Here is a 10,852-nt window from a genome sequence, read left to right on the forward strand (position 1 = left end):
TTAGCAAATAATTTCCTTTTAGAAATTTGTTCTCTTGGGTTTATTGCCAATCTTGTGAGTTTGAGATAATTTTTATATTGACCTTTTATTGATATTTCTTATTTCGTTTTTTTATTTCTATATTATTATTCATATTATTATTTTTTTGCTACTTACTTTCATGTTCTTATTTTTATACTATTATTTTTATATTATTATGTTTTTATATACTTTTATAATGCTATTTTTATTATTTAATTCTTATATTTCTATCTTTATATTATTATTACTTTTATATTTCTATATTTCTATTACTTTTACATTCCCATATTTCTATCTTTATATTATTATTACTTTTGTATTATATATTTTTGTTTACTTTCATATATGTATATATAAGATTTTTTTTATTTTTGTATTAATGAATGCAATAAATAAGTAATTGGAATCGATTCTGTTGGTTCTATTGTGTTGAATTACTTATTTTATTTATTTATTCCCTTATTTATCTATTTATTAACTTACACAAATGGTGCACCAAAAAAAAGAAAACACATTTGTCTAAGTCAGAAATTTTAACACATAAACAGGTCACATCAACATTTTTGCATGGTAACTTAAATTTTTCATTAACTTCCTTTATTTCTTCTTGGATGTTGTCGTAACCATACTACATAGTACAAATTTGTATCGATCAATGGTAAGACCGAAGTCCTTTCATTGTTGAAAATTCTTCCTTGAGCAGCGGTCAAAACTTTCTGACATCAGATCCTGGCATTTTCTCCCGTTTTCTTCGTTCTCTAAGAAATATCCTGTCACGATTGCTTTTGGACCCGCATAAAACAAATTACGTAATTTTTTCAAGTTTTTTCTTGTCATTATGGGCGAAAAAAAACCGAGAAAATGCTCTGATCGTATAGAACACGAGATATTCCGATTCAGCTGATAAGCTCCATGTCTGAGGCTGTTTTTTTTCTTCTAGTGCAACTCAGCAAAGAATAGTTAAAGTTTAAAAAAAAAGGAAAGGTGTACATACCCAAAACTCTACTGTTTTGAGGTAAAAAAAAAAACTTTTTTCTTTTATCCAACATAAAACATCAGATTTTGAGTTGAAGAGCATCCAGCTTTTTGGTCGGTCTTTTTTTTTTGTTAGAGCTAATTTTTTATAGGGTGCATGTTCCCCAAGTTACCAGTTACTAGAGATAATGGTAATAATTTCAACGTCATTTAAATGAGGAGGAAATCATTCCAAAAAAGCAACAGCTCGAAAGAGGAAACTCGTTTTAGGTCAATAAGTATTAGCAAAATTTGCCTTCCTTCTCTGAATTTCGTTCTTCTCAACTTTTCGATGATTTAAGGTGATTTTAAATGGAAGAAATTTCTTTAGGAGCTATTATTTTCAATTAAGAGTTGAACATGACCCTATAAACGAATATACCAAAATTATAAAAGAATCTGTTCAACGTAAGCACTGAGAAGGACATCAAAAAGAAGAATAAAAGCTCATCAAAAGCTTTATAAGCCCATATGAAGCAAGAAAACGAGTGAAATGCAGAACAATGAGAGAAGACGACGAGAGGATGTCCTTAAATATTCACATACCATCAGAACTAAATATGTAATGTCCGAGAATGATGTGCTGGCTGCACATCACCAAGCACAAATTTTATTCTTCGCCTTTCAAATTATTATATTATTAAATTTTGAGCGTTGTGTCGTCCCTATTAGGCCCGTTTCCCGTTGAATGCTCTTCTGATGAACTCGAGTTGCTCGTGTCGAGGAAAAAAAATTAGATCAGAAAAGGTTCACGTCGGCTTATTTTTAGCCCGTAGGATTTTACTTCCACGGCCGGGAGATGTTTGATTCTTGAGAAAAAACGTCCACATTTCCGTGGAATGGCAATGATATCGAATTTTATCAAATATTCAAATAAATTATATTTCAAGGAATTATAATTAATAGTTCTATATAAAATTATTAAGTAATAGTAGTATAATATAATTACTAAGTAGAGTCAGAAATGAACAGTAGCGTTAAACGAAGGACTAAACTACAAGAAACAAAAGGAAAAATTTGTCACTTGTGCACGGTACAGTGAATCTTATTAAAATAAATAAATAAATAATAAAATATGTATTATAGATAAATTGTAAATAATAAATAATAAAAATATGTATTATACTATAGTATAGTATGATAATATAATATTTGATAAAATACTATAATATTATACTACATTTTTGAATAACAAAACATCACGAGTTTTTATTGAGTTAACTGAGATAAACAAATAAACAAATAATATAAGTAGAAAAATAATGCGGATAAATGGTGAGAAAAAAATGAAACATTAACTAAGCGATAAGAAAAAGGTGGAAGGATGAAATGAGGGGTGAAGTAATCTGTGATCTGACAAACTGCGTGCAGTTTAGTGAAAAGATGTAAAATAAGCGCATTACAAGAAAACAGATACATACTCCACTGGAAAAAGGTAGGCCTCTTGTTCCTTTTATAAGCCGCTCCATTGTACCAGCTCACGGATACGGATTAAATTTCATCCGAAAATGCGCCCGATCCCATATTTTCAGCACATCAGCCGAAAATATCTTTTTTTTACTCGTCTTATCCGCTAAATATCGTCTTTCAGCTCATCTTGAAACGGTGGGAAACGTCCAAAAAACTACAGTCGTATAGCCTGCGTCGTAATAATTAAGCTGTTGAAAATGGAAAATATGAGCGAGAAAAAAAAGTTTTCAGAAAATACAAAAAATTCAAATCGACAACCAACAAACGTACAAGCGAAATTAATTAAATCTAGTTCATTAATTAGGAGAGTATTAGCGAGTGCTACTAGCCTGGAAAACAGAAACAAAAAACTGAAGATTTTTTATTATTCTTATTATTCTTATTCTTATTATTTTTTATTTATTTATTTATTTCAAGCTTTTTCAGGTTAATTATTTCGACCAGCAACAAGATTTCCTTCGATTATAGCTTGTTGAGTTCTCAAAAAGTTTAATTGCTAATTTTGATGGGAAGGAATTTTAATACAATAATTGCTCCAATAATACACGAAGTTTGATCATGTGGTGTTTGATTTTGTATTAGTGCTGTATTATTATTATTATTATTATTATTATTATTATTATTATTATTATTATTATTATTATTATTATTATTATTATCATTATTATTATTATTATTATTATTATTATTATTATTATTATTATTTTGCGATCTACTCTAGTGATCAGGGAACCTTACAGTTGATCTATCCATTCAAGCACGTTAGCACCAACTCGAGCAATTCTTGCTCGCCCGTCACCACTTTGATCCTTTAAAAGCTTTTCATTATTTTCAATTTTTTTTCTTTTTTCTTCTTTACATCCGTACTACTCCTTCAGCTGCTACATATCTCTTGGATATTGCGGATAGGCATGCTAATTCCATATTTCAAACAATAACCTCAAAGTTTCTCAGATAAAACTGAACATGCCTAGTTTTTTTTTAGATACAGGAGTATCTAAAAAAGAGTATCTAGAGTCGCTACCGTAACCATCATAGTTTGAATTTTCCATTTTATTTCATTGCTTTTCATTCCCTTTCTATGACAGTTCACTCGTAATTTCTGCTTTCGCTTGTTTTTCCGGAGAAAGAGGGGCTCGTCATAAGCTTAAAGTGTTGGTAGGATAACCTCTACTACTCACCGGTCATATCTAAGAGGTTCACATTTCTTCTGAGTAAAGCCCAATTCACACTTTTCAAAATCCACTCTCTCTGAATATTTGTCCACTTTTTCTCTTTATCACAACAGTACTGGACCTCAACAGCTCCGTTTGTGTACTAACATGTTCTCATTTCATGAATCTGCTCTTTTTTCCTTGTTCTTCATGAATTATTGCGACTTTTTTGTGCAAAACCAAGACAACACATAACTAATCCCCTTCGCTCGAAGTAAACGGTCGACGAATGAAATGAAGCGAGAAGTGGTCCCCTTATAGTTTAGTATCATATTAATAGAAATGAATAGTTGATTAAAACTACTAGTAGAACTGACTAAGACCTATAATTGCCTGATATTATGTATGTAGATCAAGCGCTATATCGTCGATGGTGATCCATACACTGCAATACTCATTCCCTGGTACACTGAGCATTAACAGACCCGTATTAACCAGCGGCCACATACCCGGTACTACACACCAACTTACTAACTAGCTAACGCAAGACTAATTTCAATGTGTATGAGTTTCCACCACTTTGAAGATTATGGAAACACTGATCCAGGGTAGTGTGGCACTGGACGAAATAAACATAGGATTGTTCCAATCAATCTCTCTTCAGACCACTGAAGACGACGAAAAACTCGACGCGTCACTCTAATAATAAATAAATAATATTCTAGGCTACATTCTAATAAGCGTTCCTTCTAGAAGCCACGTGCGCACACTAATAGAATACTTTGGCCTGCTCTTTATATCAGCACAAAATCAGAGCTACCCTAATTATCCCCTTTTTCAAAAAAAAAACCATTGAATTTGATTCAAAAATATTTGATTCGATTAAATATTGATTTTTTTTCTAAAAACAGAACAAAACAGATGAACAGATTACCAATACCGGTCTCGAATCACGCATCAAATTCACCGAGTCATTGAGAAAAAGCGGATAACCCATTCATCTACTCTATCCAGCCACAATTGTAAAGGTTACAGTAGGCAGCGGAATGCGTTACGTTGCCTTTTAGTTACGCTATCATTAAAATTGCGAATAACTCGGTCTGCCTGAGGCTATGAATAACTCAACGTTTTCAACGTGAGGTCACTATAGCTATAAAAATGTACATCAAAATGCTTTCTATTAGTGTGCCGACGAGGTCTTTAGATGGGATCTTGATTTGTTGGACGTTTCGACTCTTTTGCCGCCTACATAGGCTTGAATGGAGGTTGATTGCGACAATCTCATGTTGATTCCGTCAAGTCCCACACTATTCTGGATCAGTGTTTCAATAATCGTTCAAGATAGTGAAAACGGAACTCATAGACACTAAAATTAGTTTTGCGTAGCGTCCCAAACGGGGACCCATTTTGACCAATAGCAAAAACCTTATCGGGATGAGTTTATTCCGCTAATTATACACGGGGGAAAGTGCGAGTGTACTGCCCCGCACTAATGTGAGAAGCTCGGCCAATTTTGAATACGATATTAGATATATTCATATACTTAGATATTAAAAATATTATGTAGACATCAGAATCTCAGATATTATTATATATAGAATAAAAACAGTGCAATCAATGTAATGGTACGCTATACAATACAATCAATATGATTAAGTAGTAATTACCCTAAAATCCCATAGATAAGAGCGGTTTAATTTACCGGTGAAAAATGAATTGGAATGAAATTGAAATTGAATGCAGTCACCCCTCTAACTTGATGGATGGATAAATAAAAATCGGAGAAGAAGTTTAGAAGAAGCTCCGCCCCTCAACTCTAAACCCCGTCCACTTAATAAACAATTCATATAGAAAAATAGCGATTTTAACGGAATTTCTGCCGGAATCTCTCTAGAAATGCCGGAATTTGATCTCTGGATAGAACTTGAAGAGCCCATTCGATCAGTAAAATTCCATAGATAAGAGCGGTTTAATTTACCGGTAAAAAATGATTTTGAAAAAATATTTTTAAAATTTTATTTGTATATTAAACAACAAGGACTCCAACATACTTAAACATAACACTAAACTTTTCCAATTTCTACTTCGTCATCATCGTTTATATTCATCATGGCAAAATCGTTTTTGAGATTTTCCAAATCACACAATGCTTTTTCAAAGCTATGTTGAATAACATCAGATGAAATGGATTGGAAACTTTCGCTAACTAAAAATGCAGCTTCTTCGTAGCTCATCCTTCTCCTTATTCCACTTTTTGTGTAAGTTGCTTTAGCTTCATCTCTCATCCATTTTTCCCAGCCAGCTTTCAAGTGGTCTTTAAACGGTTTGTTGATGCTTTTTTCGCGCCATAAACAGGATGCACCAATGCGCAGATGCTTTAAAATTTTGGTGACCATGCTCTTCTGCTAATTCCTTTGCTTTGGTCCTTATTTCTTTCACCGTGACAGCTCTATTTTCTTCTCGTTTTTTGACAACCCAGTTGTAGATGGCATCTTCAACTTCTTCAACGCTTGGTTTTTTGTATCGTCGGGCTCTCTTCGTTGCTGGCATCTCTTGAAGATTTTGTCGATCAACAACCCACTTTCTTATCATTGCTTCAGTGACTTCAAAATGACTAGCCGCTGCCAAGGTTCCATGCAAATCACGATAATTGACGGCGTCTAGCTTGAAAGCTGCTGTATACGATTTACGACGTTTCATAGCAGGTGATACAGAATAGAAAGAGTATAGAAAACAGTAAGAATAAAGGTAGAGTTGTAGGCTATTATTGCGATAATCATGAGCACACAACGCCAACAAAAACCTATACAAACGTCAATTTTCATTTTCTAGCACAAACCGCTCTTATCTATGGGATTTTAGGGTAATATGACTTAATAAAAACATCATCATCACCAATCACCACCATGTTCACGAAAACAACCCATTCATTTATAGCAAAATCAAAATTTGAACATTAAAAAAAAATTATGAGATCTCTTTTGGAGTTGAGGTCGTGAAGAGTATCTTTCGTGGGGTTGTTGCTTTCCTCATTTTTCCTCCTTTTCGAAATTACTGTTTAAGGACTCCAATTTTACATTCTTCAAGTTTCTTCTCAATCGCCGACCACGATATTCCATGCATATGTACGAGTCGCATCGCAGCTGAAGCATCCTAGAAAAAACGTAAGGTATGTCCTTTCGGTCACGCAATATTACCTGCGATTTGAGTTTTTTCAACGCAAACGACTTCTTAAGGGAAAAACTAAGATAACAAGAAAACTTACGAGAAAATTTGATTTTGGATAGACTTTTGGAAAGAGAATTTTTCTTGGAAAATAATCTGACTTTTTTGTTCTTAGTCTATTTTTGGGCACATACTCATAAACATATAATCAAATGTAAATTAAAATGTAGGCAGTTAGTTTGATGAAATACGTCAAAAACAGTGAAAATAAAAAAAATATGAGAGATGAAATTGGGAAAAGATAAAAAAAGTGCAAAAACTAAAAACGAAAAAATGTAATAGTAATAAAAAGTGCCTGAAAAATAATGTTAAGCTTAGAGATTACTACCATCGGGTCAATTTCCGCAAGTGAAAGAATTTAGGAGGAAGAAAATAATTTTCATGATTTCCATTCATACATGGAAATTTGCAAACGAATCAAATGTACATAGCAAGATCTTTTAATTTGTGAATAGAACTGCTCAGATATTTCTTTTCAAAATTTTCCATGTACATAACTTTTCATGAGAGAAGAGCAGTATTTTCAGTTATTAGTTATTATTCAAAGTTTCATAATTTTTTAGCTTATCAATAGTCTCTAGATATACTGTACTGAGCTCTATAATGAGCACTATCATACTGTACTGAGCTCTATAATGAGCACTATCATACTGTACTGAGCTCTATAATGAGCACTATCATACTGTATTGAGCACTATACTGAGCACCATCATACTGTACTGAGCACTATCATACTGTACTGAGCACTATCATACTGTACTGAGCACTATCATACTGTACTGAGCACTATCATACTGTACTGAGCACTAGCTACTCTATAAAAAGCTACGATAAAGTAGGAATGGTTTCCCAGTCATCCACATTGATAATGAAGATATATTAATAAACAAGGATTTTCTACCGACGGTAGCTGCTGCAAGCAAGCCTAGTGCGTTCTCTCCTTCACTTAGTGCATATTCTTTTTATTTAAAGTAATGCTTTAAAATATTTCTTAAAGGTGTTTCGGAGAAAAAAATGTGAAAGAAAATAGAATGACAAACCTTGCCCGCTTGTCGTAACATAGCACTGCCTCCAGGATGAAATTCGAAGTAGGGTGTCATATTATGAACCTTAAAAAATTGTCCATAACTGCTAGGAGCTGCATTATTTCACCGAAACTTTGTTGTCAGTATTTATTTATTGCATTAGGACTTCGTCAAAAAAAAAGAACGAGTAGAATTAGCATCAGAAAATCAAACAGAGAACTGATGAGTAAAAAGCTACTCGAAACGTTAATTAATGGGTGAGTCACCGGTGAACCACTCCTACATGTTTAGCCGTGAGACACTGCGGGACACACATCGTCTTAAGTCGCTCTTGAAAACGCTCTTTAATTATAAATCCGTAAAATGTGCAAAAATATACCAAAAGTTTTCCATAACTCCTCCCTAATAAGCATTTGTGGAATAGTCACACGTGGGCACTGGGAATTATACTAATTGTTTTTGTTTATTTTCTCTAAGAATGAAAAGTACGTTGCCTTCGAGGTGTTCTTACGAAAATCTCCGAAAACAGCCCATGCTACTCAAAATGGCCCATTAAATTCTTCTTCTTGCGTATCTGGCTCCAATCGACCGTTACGAGTTGTATTTTTGAACAAGGAAATAAAAATAGTCAAAAAAATAAACTTATTAAGTACAGAAAACTTCTTTTTCGAAAAAATTCGGAAAATCATTGAAAATAACGGTTTGGAAGCGTGCAGTGGGCTCATCGTTGGCTCACCATTGTCCCATGCAACCAAGAAAAGGTCCCATTAAGAACATAATAATAAAACTAGCTGTTCTGTTATTCTTTACATATTTACAAAATTTTCTTTCATATATTTTTGCAAAAAGAAGAAGTTATTCGCAGCATGTGCACCAAGATCCTAGAAAAATCCACAAAAGTCCAAAAAAAAGCTAAATGTTCAAAGAGGAGAAAGACGAAAGCAAAAAAAGGAAAACATTGTTTCCAAAAACAAAGAAATCCCAAGAAAATTACCTTTCCATCAAAAATAATCCATAAATCATCGGCAGTACAATGACGCGCCACTTCATTTCTCGTGTATTCGGTGGTCATTAGATAGCCAGAGGGGGGTGCGAGGGCTGAGCCGGAGATTGACGATGTACGCTCGTTTGACGTGAAAACCTCAACACGCTATTAAATGATGCCACGAATCATCATCACATCGGAGGAGTGTTCCGTGGTGTCCTTAGCCTCCTAGTGGTGCTGGTAATTGGTATGAATTTCGGAAACCTACACTAACGTTGCTCGCGTTGCTAAGGGGAATTATTGATCGTGCAGCGATTACTGGATATTCTCGCTATATGGGCTATTAATATGGGCTCATTATAGATTCACAAGCAAGCGAGACAGCAACGCACTTTAGAAGGCCGAAGATTTTCTTGAGAAGAAGTGAACCGCACACTTTATCCTCGTAAAGTCGAGAGTTTTGTAATTGTAGAAGTGTAAGAAGTTCTATCGTTGGACGTATTGAGTTCACTTATGTTAGGGTTAAATAACTAAAATCAAGAAATGAGCGAGAAAACAATAGAATCTTCTATTAGTAGTAAAACGTACTTTCGTTAGAGTTTCAATTGTAGAAAATTGTAGTGAACAATTGTAGGAAAACTTTCGAAATCAGATAATCACGTGACAAATAAGACGCGGCGTTCAAGGCAGCGTATCCAGAAGTTGACGTAGTACGGAAACCCCAGGTAAACCGTAGAATTTGGATTGTAGATTACGGAACCCTGCGTCACCCTACACAACTTCCTCTGATCGCAGTAAAAAAAAACGGAGTGGAAGACGGAGTTCTTTCCTAAGGAGTAAGTTGGAATGCACCATTCTTGTGCGCGCGCCGCATCCACGAGCGAGCGGTCGAAGATCAATGACTGATACGTCCTCACCTCAGCCTGTTCAAGTAAAAGCAGTGAATTGAGGCCGATGAGGGACCGAAGCGGGTACAAGAAGACCTGTTCTAATGTGCCTCGTAGGCTTGGATGAGGGAACTCGTAAGGGCCTCGTAGCGACTAACGCCATTTATTAGGATGACATTCGTCGGATCCACGCTAGGTTTCTTAATCTACAACCCGAACTCTTTAGGTTTTCTGGGGTTTCTTTAGTGCGTTAACGAAGAGCACAGGCAACTGTCCAGCTGTTCTATAGTTAAACAAATCTTGTTGTTAGAGGTTTTTCAAAACTTTTTGGCAAGGTTTTTTTTTGCTCGCGGAGGACAATTCGGCTCATCGATGAGCCGCCCACTTTTCAACATTTATTCTCCCTGATTTTCTAATTTTTTCAAAGTTTTTTGCTGCATAATGGGTTTATTTTATTTATTTATTATTTATTTATTTTATTTTATTTTTTATTTATTTATTATTTTTTTTTTTTTTTTTTTTTTTTTTATTTTTTATTTGATTTTATCTTCGAGTAATATTACAAACAACAGGGACCACGTATGATGGATCAACGTGGGCCCCCTGACGTCTAGAAGTGCGCTGTGGCAATGGATTAAAATAGAAGTCTAGGCCTGCCTCAATATTATCTACAGGTTGATTTCGTGACCTAATCACCGGAAATTTAAAAAAAAAACTAAATGTTCAAAAATGAGGTAGATGACTTCTGAATAGTTCTTTTTGGTTTCAGCAGTGGAGTGGACTGTTGAAAATATGAGAGCTCTGGAGAAATTTGTCCACTGATAGGTTTTGCACCTTTACGGTGCACGTTTAGATCACAAAATCTTCTCCCTTGATGAACACTGACTTAGGTTACTGGATCTGTCTCAGCTTTAGAAACTACATAGATAAACTGTATGAAATTTTCAGTGAAAATTGGAAAAACTCGTCGACTAATTTAGTTTGATTCTTGAGCTTCTACTCAAATCAACTTCTTTTAGAATGTTCTGTAAGATTTTGAGACAGCGAATTCTGTCTTATTAAAGGCACCAC

The 10,852-nt window shown here is 34.3% G+C and overlaps 2 protein-coding genes across 2 annotated transcripts; both read right to left on the minus strand.

Annotated features, from left to right (window-relative positions):
• Positions 1-5,975: 5,975 nt before the first annotated feature.
• On the minus strand, positions 5,976-6,359 carry RB195_013003 (uncharacterized protein; the record flags this gene model as incomplete). Its single annotated transcript, XM_064202625.1, has 1 exon — positions 5,976-6,359. The coding sequence occupies one exon, from the start codon at positions 6,357-6,359 to the stop codon at positions 5,976-5,978; it is 384 nt and encodes a 127-aa protein (XP_064058506.1).
• A 351-nt stretch (positions 6,360-6,710) lies between these two features.
• On the minus strand, positions 6,711-8,981 carry RB195_013004 (uncharacterized protein; the record flags this gene model as incomplete). Its single annotated transcript, XM_064202626.1, has 3 exons — positions 6,711-6,812; positions 7,925-7,993; positions 8,904-8,981. 3 exons carry the CDS (start codon positions 8,979-8,981, stop codon positions 6,711-6,713), a joined length of 249 nt encoding a protein of 82 aa, XP_064058507.1.
• Between the last annotated feature and the right edge of the window lie 1,871 nt (positions 8,982-10,852).

This window comes from Necator americanus, chromosome V (assembly GCF_031761385.1).
Source record: "Necator americanus strain Aroian chromosome V, whole genome shotgun sequence".
Taxonomy (NCBI): Eukaryota; Metazoa; Nematoda; class Chromadorea; order Rhabditida; family Ancylostomatidae; genus Necator; species Necator americanus.